At 39.8% G+C, this 14,948-nt stretch overlaps 2 protein-coding genes across 13 annotated transcripts in view; one reads left to right on the plus strand and one right to left on the minus strand.

The window, feature by feature from the left end:
• The window catches only part of Med12l (mediator complex subunit 12L), a 344,347-nt gene that overhangs the window by 244,161 nt on the left and 85,238 nt on the right, over nucleotides 1–14,948 (plus strand). The gene's annotated exons all lie outside the window — the stretch shown is intronic.
• Nucleotides 1,158–4,519, minus strand: P2ry13 (purinergic receptor P2Y13). Its single transcript, XM_028882191.2, has 2 exons — nucleotides 4,139–4,519; nucleotides 1,158–3,738 (listed from the first exon to the last, which is right to left on the minus strand). Exon 2 carries the CDS (start codon nucleotides 3,733–3,735, stop codon nucleotides 2,728–2,730), a length of 1,008 nt encoding a protein of 335 aa, XP_028738024.1. The 5' UTR covers nucleotides 3,736–3,738; nucleotides 4,139–4,519; the 3' UTR covers nucleotides 1,158–2,727.

Below are 14,948 nucleotides of genomic sequence, written 5' to 3' on the forward strand. Positions count from 1 at the left end.
CCAGTGCTAGGGAACAAATCCAGGGTCTGGTTAGAGCTAGGGCTCTGTTGTTTTTCTGTCATCTTAGTGGCTGCACCTGAATCTACTCTTAAACTACCACCTGTGGCCCTGCATGCAGTTAGTGCCCAGCAGCTCAGTCAGAGGCCTGGTGGGATTTAAGGTCCCACCTGCACTGGCTCTGCTGCTGCCAAATCTCTGTTGTTCTGTTTACCAATAAAGATGCGGCAGTCAGCCGGGGGTGAGGGTGGGTGGTGGGTGGTGGGTGGCGCACGCCTTTAATCCCAGCACTCAGGAGGCAGAGCCAGGTGGATCTCTGTGAGTTTGAGACCAGCCTGGGCTACAGAGAGAGATCCAGGAAAGGCGTAAAGCTACACAGAGAACCCTGTCTTGAAAAACCAAAGAAGAGAGAGAAAGAGAGAGAGAAGAGAGAGAGAAGAGAGAGAGAGAGAAAAAAAAGAAAAAAGAAAAGAAAGAAAGAAAGAAAGAAAGAAAGAAAGAAAGAAAGAAAGAAAGAAAGATGCCAGAGTCAGATGTTGGGGTGAAAACCTGCCAGCTCAGAGAGCAACCAGGTGACCTTCCTTTTTGGCTGGAGACCCAGCCAGAGAAGCATCTCTCCAGCCGTTCTAAACCAAAAAGACCCCAAAACTCTCAAGTCCCTCCCTACTCTTTCCCGTGCATCTCTCTGTCTGGCTACCTGGCTTTTTCCATACTCTCTATAGCTAATTCCTGTCAACTAGTTGCCAGCTCTGCCCCCTGATACAAGGTTGATTTTATTAATACAGTCTTGGGTTTCACAGTGTGATCAAATATCCCAAAACAGGGTTCTGCTGCTGAGCTGTACTACCCACCCCGGAAGCCTAGTCTTTTCGTGATAAATGAGCGGGAGTTGGCTTTCCTTTTACTCTTCTGGTACATTATAAAAAGACCTGTTTGGACTATGGTGGTGCATACATTTAATCCCAGCACTTTACTTGGGAGGCAGAGGCAGGCAGATCTATGTGAGTTCCAGGACAACCAGAATAGTACGACCTTGTCTCAAAAAAAAAAAAAAAAAAAAAAAAAAAAAAAAAAAGAAAGAAAAACAAAAAAAAGCCACCTTCATTTTAGCAAACATTTATTAACATTTATTAATTGAACAATGAACTTTCTTTGTCCATAAAATATGCATAGTCTATTTAAGCAATAGATGCATGTTTAAAGAAATGATCACAAGCAGTGTGGGAGTTGAGGAATGATGCTACATGGGTGAGGAAGTGATTGGGCCTGAGGTAGTGGTGGGAGGTTGGGCATTTGAGATTACATGGAGTAGTAAGTGATAGCAACTGGGCTTTGCCTATAGATAGGAACTTATAAGGTGAGTCAGAGGGAAGGCTCTGTGCACAGTGGAGTGAGGACAGAATATGGCATATTAAACAGAGTGTAAAGGCCGAGAGTGGAAGTGCTGTTAGCAGATGATTCCATAAAGGTAAGGAAGTTCTCTGGCCTCTGTGGCCTCAAAGGCCACGGGAGAAGAGCAGCTGAGACTTCATCTGGCAGGCACAGCTAGAGGGAGAGTCCTCATGTTCTCTAGAAAAGTTCAGTAGCAATTCCAGAAAAGCAGACTTTATTTCTTTTTTAAAACCTATAAGGAGATCCAGAAAAGGATATGGACCTAAATAAAATGAATCAGACTTTGAAAAATCTTCCCACGTGGTTATTACCAACCACAGTCCAACCCTTTCATTGCTTATATGCACCAAGGTTAGTATATCTGTCTGGGATGTCTGCAGTCCATTTGTGTGTGTGTGTGTGTGTGTGTGTGTGTGTGTGTGTGAGAGAGAGAGAGAGAGAGAGAGAGAGAGAGAGAGAGAGAGAGAGTGAGAGTAGAGTGAGAGAGAGAGAGAGAGGTGATTTCAGGAGATAACAAAAATTTGTAACATATTTGTCTTTTTAAGAACTCTGTCTTTGGGAAATGTAGTCCCGAATTACAGCAAACTAGTATAAGAAAATGTGCAACAATGTATATAGACAAATAGTGGGAGCAGTAATTATTTTCCATCTGGGGTGCAGACTCTGTTGCCCAGGAAGGTTTTGCTGAGTGACACCGCCTCCCCCCCCCCTCCCCCAGACTGCACATAGCTATATACTGGCTTTGCCTGTAGAACGTGCCTTTCTGGTGCACTGCTGACATGTAGCAGAGGCCCTTTGCACTTGAGGGAAAACAAAGCTTTTGGGATTCCTGGGATCATTTTGACCCACTTTGGTTCCTCAAACTGCATCTGTTTCAGCTCCTGCCTTAGGCTTCCTCCACAGGCGTTAGATGTGCAAGTTTATTGGTTTATGCCCACAAGTATCAGCATTCTGAAGGCTGTAAAGGCGACCATAATGTTTTAGGAATTATGTGTGTGAAAGAATGGGGGGTGGTCACTAGAAGGGAGGATTTTTAGGCATACCTATTACTCATTAATCTTTTCCATATACGTGAATGCTCTTCAATAGATGACATCTAGTGGCCATTTGTTTTCTTAAACATTCTCTTACTGTTAATTCATTCTGTTTATAAATAGATCGGTGTGGTTAAAATGTATATAATCTTTTCCATATTCTAGGATAATAAAATGTAGGAAAATGTTTGCTCCCCCCTTTTCCTGTAATGCTTAAATGAAGTCTCCAAGTAAATGAGCTTTCAAGTCCCATCCTTAAATAGAAGCGAAGCTATGGGTAGAATTACTATGTGGGAGAACACTGTCAGGTTAGTATGATGTTGTCTGTATGGCTACTGTGGTGCTCTTGGCTCGATGCTGCTATTCTTCTCCCTCTCATACACGGTACTCTTTCTGTGAACTTTTTACATAGGAGTATGTAGATTAATGGGTCCATACAGATGTTAGTTGTAGCCAAAAAGAGAGCTGTTTCTTTAGCAATGAACAGTTGGTTTTCTAGTCTACAGTCAGTCTTATTGGTTTGACTGTATGTATATGGAATTCTGACAAAATGTAGAGGAGCAAAGCACACAAAGAACACAGCTATGACAATAAATACTTTCATCTCCACCTTTTTGTGTTGGCTGTCCTTACTTGTAAACTTTTTATAGGAATTGTATACTTTTTTGGTAATCACCACATAAAACAGAAACATCAGAAGAAACACAGTCCAGAAGATGAACTGGCATGTATGACTGACTACTTGATGCCACACCAGCCCCAGAGGACTCTTCAAGGATGCACACTTCTTCACAGATGATGGTGTTGCCTCCTTGTTGTTCAAGATCATGTTTGGCAGGGAGATGAGGAACATCACGAACCAGATGAAAATTGAGACTAATTTTGCAAAAGCAGGTTTTTTTGCAAAACATTGCCTAAAAGGTCTGATGATCTTGAGGAATCTGTCAAAGGCGATGAGGCCCAGCATTATGATACCTATATACATGGTCTCATAAAAGATCACAGAAGAGAAATAACATACGAAAACTCTGAGTTGCCAGGGTCCAAGATGAGAATCAGAAAGGATTTTGAAAGGAAGCATTAGGGTCATTATCAAGTCTGCCACCAGAGTGTTTTTGAGGTAGACGATGAAAGTAGAATTGCTGGGAATGCGAATGAACACCCAGAGGGCCAAGGTGTTCAGCAGGAGACCAGTCAGGAAGACTGCAGTGTAGAGAGCTGGGAACACCAGCTGTGTCATCCGAGTGTCTCTGGGGCACCACTCAGACTTGTTGAAGCCCTGCATCACAGTGGTGTTAGCCGTCCCGAGCATCAGCTGTTATACATAAACATGCACACAAACAAAGGAAAACAAAGAGCCCTCGTGACTTGGCAAATACTGCTTTTTGTAAAAACACTGCATTACTTAGCACATTCAGCAGATCTGATTTTTTTTGCTAGAACTTTTTGAGCGCATATTTTGTTTTGGGTCTTTTCATTTAAGAGTCCCATCAATTTATGCCCTTGTGAAATCCAAACGACAAATACTACTCATTACATGGCAATAACAGCACCCAGTTTAAGACGTAAGAGTACAGGGTAGGTTGTAATATATTATGTAGTGCCTTATTCTTATAGTCTCTGTTTATAGAATATTATATTTAGATTTTTTTAAAAAAATTAGCCACATTCTACCTTTAATAGCAAGCACATTCATAAGAAAAATTGAAACTGACCTTTGTTTGGGAAGATACTCAGCTGTATGTATTGTGGCAGTCATGAGCTCAACACACGAGTAGCTTGTGAAATAAAGGTTCTTCTTTCTTATACTGGCTTTCCTTCCTCATTTTCACTGTGGGCTTCTAAAATACCCAAGTTTTCTAGAACCTCTTTATCTTTAGACCTTTGGAGCATTGGCCAGTAGTCGTTACTGGTTTTGTGTGCTGAGGACTGAACCCAGCGCTTTCACTGGTTCAGCAGACATGCCGTCACTCAGCCATGTTCCTGACATGTGGGATATTTCATTATCTTTAATTATTTGTATAGGGGGTGCATATCCATGCAAGTGCACACAGGGCAGAGGTATTGGATTGCCTGCAGCTGGAGTCACAGGCGATTGTGAGCCACCCAAAGTGGGTACCTGGAACATGCTTTTAACTGCTAAGTTATTTCTCAAGTCCCAAAGTTTATTATTATTATGTTTTATTGTTCATGTTCAGTGATCTTTTTGAATACCTCATCTATAATAATAGAAGTTTAATTGATGGAGAAACTAGTATAGTACCAAATTGCAACCAATTGGGAGGATAAGACTTGATTTGAAAATCAGACACTCATCTCCTGTACCCTACAGGCTGGGCTTGCAGGGAGTTTCTATGTCTTTACATGCAGACATTGCTGGTTGTCTTTTATCCCCAGATCTCTAGGACATAATGTGCCACATTTTCTAAGAAGTGGTAGCCGCTTTCCCTATACTTGTCCATTATTTGGAATTAGATCTAAACAAATGTTTTAAAAGCTGTACATCTCATTTCCTCATGTAACAAGTTTGAAGATATCATCTACTTCATAGGAGTGTTGGAGAGGTGGGTAGATGGCCTAGCACTGAGCATATCAGAAAATCAAAAAACAAAACAAAAAAAACCCTAAAAACGTCAATCACCCAGTGCTTTGATTTCCTGAACTACCAATTTGAGTGACAATACAGTATGTCACTTTTAGAAGGCATCTTGGGAGACCATCTGCATTCTTGAGACTTAAAAAATTTTATGAATCAGTACTGGGCCAAGGTCTGTCCAGTGTTTCCTTTAAATCTCACAAAGTGTGGAGAAAGTTACTAAGTATGACAGTGTTCTTGCCTGCCAGACAGATGAAGGGAAAGAGGAAATTAGGTGATCTTAGGGAGGATGTGTGGCCATCTATGGTAAGTTTCACTTCATATTTCTTGCCGCATGCTTACTGTAGAGTTGGACTGTCTACACGTTTGATTGACTAGAATATTCTACATGACTTGGTTTAGGATTTTGAATACATTGATTCCACACTTCAGTGTTTTAAAATGGAATGTGCTGTGATGGATGGGAGCTTTGGTTAGTCTACGGAATGGGTGGCACACTTTGAAGGTTTTCTCTTTGGCTGAAATGTGTTAGGATTTCACTGATGTAATGGACCATAACTTAAAATATATAATTTTTTGCTTCATAAGAAGATAAAAACCTAGCAAATCAATTTTAAGGTATAATTTTTTTTAGCCTAATAACATAGCTAATTTTGAATTTTTCCATAGCCTATAATCCAATATAAAAATGAAGGTCTGGAAAGTTTCACTTTAAACAAGGGAAATTCTGTACAGGATAATTTCATAATATGAGAACTAGAAATCACATTTTGGTCAAATTTCAAAGTGCCAAATGTGGGAAACTTTAAAAAGAGGAACTGATTTGCAATGTCCATTTCTAGGGTCACAAAGGTACATTCTTTTGTTTGTCAAATACACATTTGTGTGTGTGTGTGTGTGTGTGTGTGTGTGTTGTTGTTGTTGTTGTTGTTGTTGTTCCTTTAGTGAGTCAGTTCTCTTTTGAACGTGTGGGTTCCATGGATTGAACTCTGTATTGTTATGGTGGGTTTTCACTAGCTGAGCCATCTCCCTGGCCCTAACATATGTTCTTTTTAAATCAGAGTTTCAAATCCTTGTTCCGTACATTAGCTGATCCTCCCAGCAATGCTGCTAATATCTGTTGGAAAAGGTTTTCCCTTTTGAAGGGTCCATCTGAGAGCTGCTCCCTAGAGCAGTGTGGAAGTACCATCTGAAAGCTAGAGGACTTAGCTCCACGTCTTCATACACCTGTGGCTCTTCTGGTCATTTGGGAAGTTGGTTACACAGACTGAAATGCTTGCCTTCTCTTTATGATGTAAATATACAACAATGTCTTCTTTATAAAGATAAGGGGATAAAATGAAGGGATATCTACCACATGCTTAGAATGATGCCTGTTGTGGGAGATGTTATGCAAGATTGTTAAGTCAACTAAAAAGAAAATTGGAATGCTGTGGGCTTAGTACATGAAAGCCAGGAAGGAAAAACTAAAAAACATGCAATGAAAACTCTCATAATTTAGGAGCCTGCCAAGAGGGAATCAACTAAAGATTGGAATTCTGGTTTGTTCTAAGGAAATAGAGTAAAAAATAATAAAATCTAAATAGCTAATTATAGGTAATTATATTATCACACTCCTTATAATATCTATAGAGCCTCACCTCATTTTAGAGATGAAAAACTAAAATGCAGAAATTAAGCCGTTCCCCAAAATAGTGTTAATAGAGACCACTGCAAACCCACCACTGGCCCTAGAGTTTGAGTATAGAGCCTGCCTTGTGCCGCACCTTGCCCCCAAGATATCAACAGGATGAATCTGGAGTGGCTTACCCTCATTATGGAGTCCTTGTGCCAAGAGTCACCGATTGATACAGGGAAAAGAAAAATCCATGAAGTTGAACAAACCTGTAGTTCTGTCTGCTACAAACTCGGGTTTAAGATAGGAAATGTCAGGAAGGAGCTGGGGCAGATAGGCATGTCATGGGAATTGTCTGCCATTACCTCCCTTTTTAGTCTTTCAGATTTCTCAGTTGGATCAAGGTTAAGAGTGAAAGAACATCTGTTGAGGTAGCTAACATGTATCATGTAAAGAAGGTTTGAAAAGCTGAAGTGTCTGCTGTCATTTGAGATGAAAGTTGAAGTGGAAATTCCTATATTCCTAGAAGAGACTTCTCATTTCCTCTGAAATATACTGAGGTGCTTTCCTTAGATTGTGTGAAATTGTTTTAAACTTTCCATATTAGCCTAAGCAAAAGTGATAATAAGTCAAACAAGCTGTAGTTTACAAGCAGAAGTCCTGAACTACTGGGAAATGAAAATCAATGTTAGATTCTATTCACTTAGTTAGAAACAGGGAATACAGCCCCAGTATTACTTGAAATGCTTGATATTTAGTTACAAGGATTTTCATCATAAAAGAAAGCATATGTTTGAAAACTCAAATACATAGGAGATAGATGGCTCAGTAGGTAATGTACTTGCTACACAATCATGGAAGCATAAATTTAGCCAAACAAAGCTAGACACAGTAGTATGTGTATGTAATCCCAGCACTCCTATAGTGAGATGGGGATGTGGAAACAGAATTCCCTAGAAGCTTGCAGGCCAGTTAAGTTGGTATATACAGCACTGAAAAAGAGGTCCTATCTCAAACAATACAGCAAATGATGACTGACACCTGAAGTTGTCCTCTGATACCTACATATATGCCATGGTATACATAAACCCGCACTCATATGGGGACACACATATATACATCACATTATAATCACACACATAACTATTTACAAAAAACCCTCCAAATACCAATGTGTAGATAGCAAGAAGTGAAAGTTGATCTATATTTATACCAGTGTACAAGTATTTATGCTTATTTGCATAAGCATATATTGGATTTTTGTTTTAGTCTATGATAGTACATATACATTGACCATCATAATGCACATGACTTCCCCACATTTTAGTTAAGCTGCTATTGATGGACATGTAGTTTGATTTTTCCCAGCTATTAAAGCTGAATGTATACATCCATATACTTTTATGTGTTTGTTTCAACATATTAGTAAGAATGGGTGGATCAAGGATTATGTATCAGAATGTCACATATTTTCAAAAAGGTTTCTATAAAGAGTATGCCAATTTATAATCCCATTCTCTAATCATCTTTTAAATTTAAGTTTATTAATTTATTTTATATCTGGACCACAGTTTCCCCTTCTTCCTCTCCTCCTTCCCCCCCTTTCACTCCTCCACTGATTCTGTTCATAAAGGGGCAGGCCTCCCATGGGTGTCAACAAAACACGGTATATCAAGTTGAGGTGGGACTAAGTTCCTCCCCTTGGATTAAGGCTGGGCAAGGCAACCCAGTACGAAGCATAGGTTTTCAAAAGCCAGCCAAAGGTCTTTGCTCCCACTGTTGGGAGTCGAAGAAGAACACCAAGCAACACATCTGTCACACATATGAAGAGGGCCTAGGTTGGCTTCCTAGCTGTTGTTCCAGACTCTGTGAGCTCCTGTTTCTGTAGCTTTTCTTGTGATAACCTTGACCTCACTGACTCCTACAATTCCTCCTTTCTCTCTTCAGCAGGATTTCCTGAGCTCAGCCCAGTGCTTGGCCGTGGGTCTCTGCATCTTTTACCATCAGTTACTGAATGAAGGCTTTCTGATGACAGTTGCGGTATTCATCAATCTGATTACAGGATATGGCTAGTTCAGACTACCTTTCAAGGAGTCTTAGCTGGGGTCATCTTTGTAGATTTGAGAGTTTCCTTTGCACCAAAATGCCCCCCATGTCAAGACATCTCTTTTAGTACTCTCCCCTTCTACTCATTCCCCAACTTGATCTCTCATGTTTCCATCCCCACCCATCCCCAGTCTACCCAGGAGATTTCTTCTGTATTCCGCTCCCAGGGAAATACATGCATCCACCTTTGGGCCCTTCTTGTTTTAGCCTCTCTGGGGCTGTGGATTATAGGTTGGTTATCCTTTACTTTACAGCTAATATCCACTTATGAGTGAGTACATACCATGTTTGTCTTTCAGGGTCTGGGTTACTTCACTCAGGATGATTTTTCTTGTTCCATCCATTTGCCTTCAAATTTCCTGTGGTCATTGTTTTTAACAGCTGAGTAATACTCCATTGTGTAAATGTACATTTTCTTTATCCATCAGTTGCCGGGCATCTAGGTTGTTTCTAGGTTCTGGCTATTACAAACAACGCTGATATGAACATAGTTGAGCAGGTGACCTTGTGGTAGGATTGAGCATCCTTTGGGTATATGCCAAGAGTGGTATAGCTGGGTCTTGAGGTATATTGATTCCCAACTTTCTTAGATATTATCATACTGATTTCCAAAGTGGTTGTTCAATTTCAGACTTTTACCAGCAGTGGAAGAGTGTTCTCCTTGCTCTACATCCTCTCCAGCATAAGCTGTCTTGAGTGTTTTTGATCTGAGCCATTCTGATGTAAGATGGAATCTCAGAGTCATTTTGATTTGCATTTCCCTGATGACTAAGGATGCTGAGCAGTTGTCTAAGCGTATTTCGGCCATTTGAGATTCTTCTGTTGAAAAATCTGTTTAGATCTGTACCCCATTTTTAAATTAGATTATTTTTTTTGATGTTTAGTTTCTTGAGATCTTTATATATTTTGGAGTCAGATGTGAGGTTAGTGAATATCTTTTCCCATTCCATAGACTGCCATTTGTCCTGTTGACAGTGTCCTTTGCCTTAGAGAAGCTCTTCCGTTTCAGGAGGTCCGATCTATTAATTCCTGATCTCAGTGTCCGTGCTGCTGGTGTTCTGTTCAGGAAGTTGTGTCCTGTGCCAGTGTGTTCAAGGCTATTTCCCACTTTCTGTTTTACCAGGTTCAATGTAATTGGATTTATGTTGTGGTCTTTGATCCACTTGAACTTCAGTTTTGTGCAGGGTGATAGATATAGGTCTATTTATATTCTTCTGCTTGCTGACTTCCAGTTAATGCCAGCACTGTTTGTTGAAGATGCTTTCTTTTTTCCATTGAATAATTTTCTTGTCTTTGTCAAAAATCAGGTGTTCATAGGTGTGTGGATTTATGTCAGAGTTTTTGATTTCATTACCATGATCCACCTGTCTGTTTTTATGGCAATACTATGCTATTTTTATTATTATAGCTCTGTAGTAGAGCTTGAAATCAGGGATGGTGATACCTCTGGAAGTTCCTTATTATATAAGCTATCCTGTTTTGTTTTGTTTTTTGTTTGTTTTTCCATATGAAGTTGGATATTGTTCTTTCAAGGTCTATAAGGAATTGTGCTGGGATTTTGATGAGGATTGCATTGAATCTGTAGATTGCTTTTGGTTATATGGCCATTTTTACTATGTTATGCCTACTGATCCTTGAACATGTGAGATCCTTACATTTTCTTATATCTTCTCCAATTCCTTTCTTCAAAGACTTAAACTTTTTTTCACATGTTTAGATAGAGTTACCCCAAGATATTTTATATTATTTGTAGCTATTATAAAGGGTGTTGTCTCCCTGATGAGTTTCTCAGCCCACTTATTATTTGTATATAAGAGGGCTACTGATTTTTTTTTAGTTAATCTTGTATCCAGTAACGACATCACTGAAGGTGTACTATCATACCACCTGCAAAGAGCAGAAATTTGACTTCTTCCTTTCCAATTTATATCCCCTTGATCTCCTTTTGTTTTCTTATTACTTTAGCTAGAACTTCCAGTACTATGTTGAATAGACATGGAGAGAGTAGACAACCTTATCTTGTTCCTGATTTTAGTGGAATTGCTTTGCGTTTCTCTTCATTTAATTTCATGTTGGTTGTCAGCTTGCTGTTTATTGCTTTTATTATGTTCAAATATGTTTCTTGTATCCCTTATCTGTATAAGAACTTTATCATGAAGGGGTGTTGGCTTTCAGCTTCTAATGAGATGATCATGTGGTGGATTACATTGACAGATTTTCGTATGTTGAACCATACCTGCATCTCTGGGATGAAGCCCACTTGATCATGTTGGATGATCTTTTTGATGTGTTCTTGGATTTGGTTTGCCAGTGTTTTATTGAGTATTTTTGCATTAATGTTCATGAGGTCTACAATTCCCTTTCTTTATTGAGTGTTTGTGTAGTTTAGGTATCAGGGTAACTGTAGCCTCATAAAAAGACTTTGGTAATGTTTCTTCTGTTTTTATTGTATGGAATACTTTGATGAGTGTTGGTATCAACTCTTGTTGTGCTGAAATTACCTGGCCTTGGGGATTTTTTTGTTTGTTTGTTTGGGAAACTTTTAATGATTGCTTCTATTACTTAGGGGTTTTAGGTCTATTTGTTTTATCTGGTCTTGATTTAACTTTGGTTATGTGGCTTTATCTTGAAATATCTTGCTTTTTCCATCTATGGTGATTGAAAGTTTTACTGGGTATAGTAGTTTGGACTGGCATCAGTGGTCTCCTAGTTTCTGCAAGATATCTGTCCAGGTCCTTCTGACTTTTAGAGTCTCCATTGAGAAGTTGCATGTAATTCTGATGGATCTGCTTTATATGTTACTTGGCCTTTTTCCTTTGCAGCTTTTAATATTTTTTCTTTATTCTGTATGTTTAGTATTTTGATTATTATGTGGTGAGAGGACTTTTTTCTGGTCTCGTCTATTTGATGTTCTGTAAGCTTTTTGTTCCTTTATAGACATGTCCTTCTTTATGTTGGGTAAATTCTCTTCTGTGATTTTGTAGAATATATTTTCTGTGCCTTTGAACTGGGATTATTTTTCTTCTATTCCTATTATTCTTAGGTTTGGTCCTTTCATGGTGTTCCAGATTTCTTGGATGTTTTATGTTAGGAATCTTTTAGATTTAACATTCTCTTTCACCAATGAATCCATTTTTTCTATAATATCTTCAGCCCTGAGATTCTCTCTTCCATCTCTTGCATTCTGTTGGTGATGCTTGCATCTGTAGTTCCTGTTCACTTACCCAGATTTTCTGTTTCCAGCATTCCCTTGGTATGTGTTTTCCATATTTCTTCTATTTCAATTTTCAGGTCTTGACCCCTTTCCTTCACCTGTTTGATTGTTTTTTTTGTTTTGTTTTTTTTTTTTTTTTTTTTTTTTGTTTTTTGTTTTTTCTTGGCTTTCTTGGAATTCTTAAGGGATTTTTTTTTTTTATTTCTTCCAAGTTTTTTTGTTTGTCTTTTCCTTGATTTCTTTAAGGGAGTTTTTCATTTCCTCTTTAACGGTCTCTATCATCTTCATAAAATTATTTTTAAGATTGTTTTCTTGTGCTTCAGCTGTACTGGAATGCTCAGGTCTTGCTGTCCTAAGATCACTGGGTTCTGGTGGTACCAGTGATCTTAGGATTGCCCTTTCTGTTATTGAATGTGTTCTTAACTGGCATTGAGGCATCTGGATTTGGGATGATTATAGGTCTGAGTGTTGATTCTTTCATTTGCCTTCGTTGGGTGAGTGTTTTGTTCCTTTGTTTTCTGTTTCCTCTCTTGTCTTCTGGCCTGGTGTCCAAGGGTTTGGGTAACTGGTTAGTCTTCAGGCCCAGTATGATATCTCTGCTGATGTTTGTGGGGCCTTGGTTGCCTAGATTCAGCATGGCCTCCTGTAAAGCTTAACTCCTCTTCCAAAGTTGGAGGCCAGAATATGGAAAGAAAGAAATAAAGGTGCTGCTGTTCTTCTGACTGTTTCGTGCTGTATTTGGGCCTATACAGTCTGCTAGAGTTGTGGGGATGGCATAGCCAGGGGAGGATGTTGAGGTGGATGGGGTTGAAGGGCAGAGTGGGTCTTGGGGGAACAGAATCCAGTGGGTGGTAGCAGTCAGCTGTCAGATGAGTCACTGACCTGCTTGCCAGATGGTGGGGACTGCCCATTCTCTAATTCTTACTAAAATATTTAAGTCAATTAAAAAATTATAAGTAAAATACACTGTGCCATGTAAGTATAAATTTATATTATAAGGACACATTTCCTTTCATTTACGTATTGTCTGTTTACTTTCCTTCTGGAAATTACCTTCTCATGGTTCTCCCCATTTTGCTAAATCCATCCATTTCTTCTTAGTGATTGTGATTACAGTTGTATTTCCACATCTTCAGTTCCCACTGATGACTCTAATTCCACTGTGGACATTGCTTAAAAACTATGGAATAGCCACACATGTGGTGAGAAATTTCTGTCTCTGAAGTTTTATTTCTTTTGTGAAAGTGGTGATTCAATGGTTGGCAGATTATATTTTTTAAATATTTTTATTTTATAATTAATTTAAGTTTACATATCAGCCACGGATTCCCCTGTCCTCCCTCCTCCCTCCCCCCAGCCTTCCCCCCAATCTACCCCCCATTCCTACCTCCTCCAAGGCAAGGTCTCCCCTAGGGAGTCAGCTCAGGCTGGTAGATTCAGTTGAGGCAAGTCCAGTCCCCTTCTCCCTGCACTGAGGCTGAGCAAAGTGTCTCAGCATAGGCCCTAGATTCCAGAAAGTCAGCTCATGCACCAAGAACAGGTCCCAGTCCCAGTGCCTTGGGGGCCTCCTAAACAGTTCAAGCTAATCAACTGTCTCATTTATCCAGAGGACCTGGTCCAGTTCCATGGGGGCTCCTCAGCTATTGGTTCACAGTTCATGTGTTTCTGCTAGTTTGGCTATTTTCCCTGTGCTTTTTCCAATCATGGTCTCAATATCTCTTGCTTATATAATCCCTCCTCTCTCTTGCCGATTGGACTCCTGGAGCTCTACCTGGGGCTTGGCCATGGATCTCTGCATCTGCTTCCATCAGTCACTGGATGAGAGTTCTATCATGATAATTAGGGTATTCAACCATCAGATCACCAGAGCAGGTCAGCTCAGGCACTCTCTCAACCATTGCCAGTAGTCTATAGTGGAGTTATCTTTGTGGGTTTCTGGGGACCTCTCTAGCACTTTGCTTCTTCCTATTCCCTAGGGTCTTCATTTATCATGGTGTCTCTTTCCTTGTTCTCCCACTCTGTTCCTGATCCAGCTGGGACTTCCCGCTCCCCTAAGCTCTCTTTCCCCCGACCTTTGCCCTCCATTACCCCCCCCACACACACGTCCAGTTTTTCATGTAGATCTCATCCATTTCTCTGTCGCTGAGCGATCCCTGTGTCTTTCTTAGGGTCCTCTTTACTAGGTAGCCTCCCTGGAATTGTAAGTTGCAGTCTGGTTATCTTTTGTTTTACATCTAGTATCCACTTATGAGTGAGTACATACCATGTTTGACTTTCTGAGTCTGTGTTACCTCACTCAGAATGATATTTTCTAGTTCCATCCATTTGCCTGCAAACCTCATGATGTCATTGTTTTTCTCTGCTGAGTAGTACTCCATTGTGTATATGTACCACATTTTATTTATCCATTCTTCAGTTGCCAGGTATCTAGGTTGTTTCCATATTTTTTTAAAGGGCAAATGTTTTAAGTGATTCGGGGCTGAGTGGTCTTTCTTCCCACAGCCCAGCTCTATTGTTGTGGCACAGAAGTCTTAGATACACTGCTTGCACAGTGTGGCTGTGTTGTTGGGAAGCCTCGCAGTGGACATTGGAATTCTAATTTCCTATACAGTCCATGAAACACAAATTTATTCTTAAAATATAAAAAGTATATTTGGACCGTAGACCGCTCATAAACAGGTGAGCTGGGATCTGTAGGTAGGGCCTGTGGTTTGGGCAAGGCCTGCTTCATATGCTTTCTGTGAGAAATCTCTGAGGAAAAACTCCAACCACTAGCATCCTCAAGCCTGGTAAGCCACTGAGCTATGGGACAGGACTACATTTTATTGGCTCATCTTTTCAACAATTCACAGATACCAAGTTTGGTTTCACTTAAAAAAATTAATTGGAGATGTGGTCTTTACTTATGTCAGAGTATTTGCAGCTGGCGAAGGTGACATGTTCTGTGTAAAGTAGGCATTTGATAACACTGAAATTTTAGACTGTTGGTTTTGG

The sequence above is a fragment of the Peromyscus leucopus genome, chromosome 6 (assembly GCF_004664715.2).
Source record: "Peromyscus leucopus breed LL Stock chromosome 6, UCI_PerLeu_2.1, whole genome shotgun sequence".
NCBI classification, from domain to species: domain Eukaryota; kingdom Metazoa; phylum Chordata; class Mammalia; order Rodentia; family Cricetidae; genus Peromyscus; species Peromyscus leucopus.

What these genes read in the sequence shown, in the direction of transcription:
- P2ry13 (XM_028882191.2), bottom strand. Translation starts at nt 3,735, where the DNA reads ATGCTCGGGACGGCTAACACCACTGTGATGCAGGGCTTCAACAAGTCT.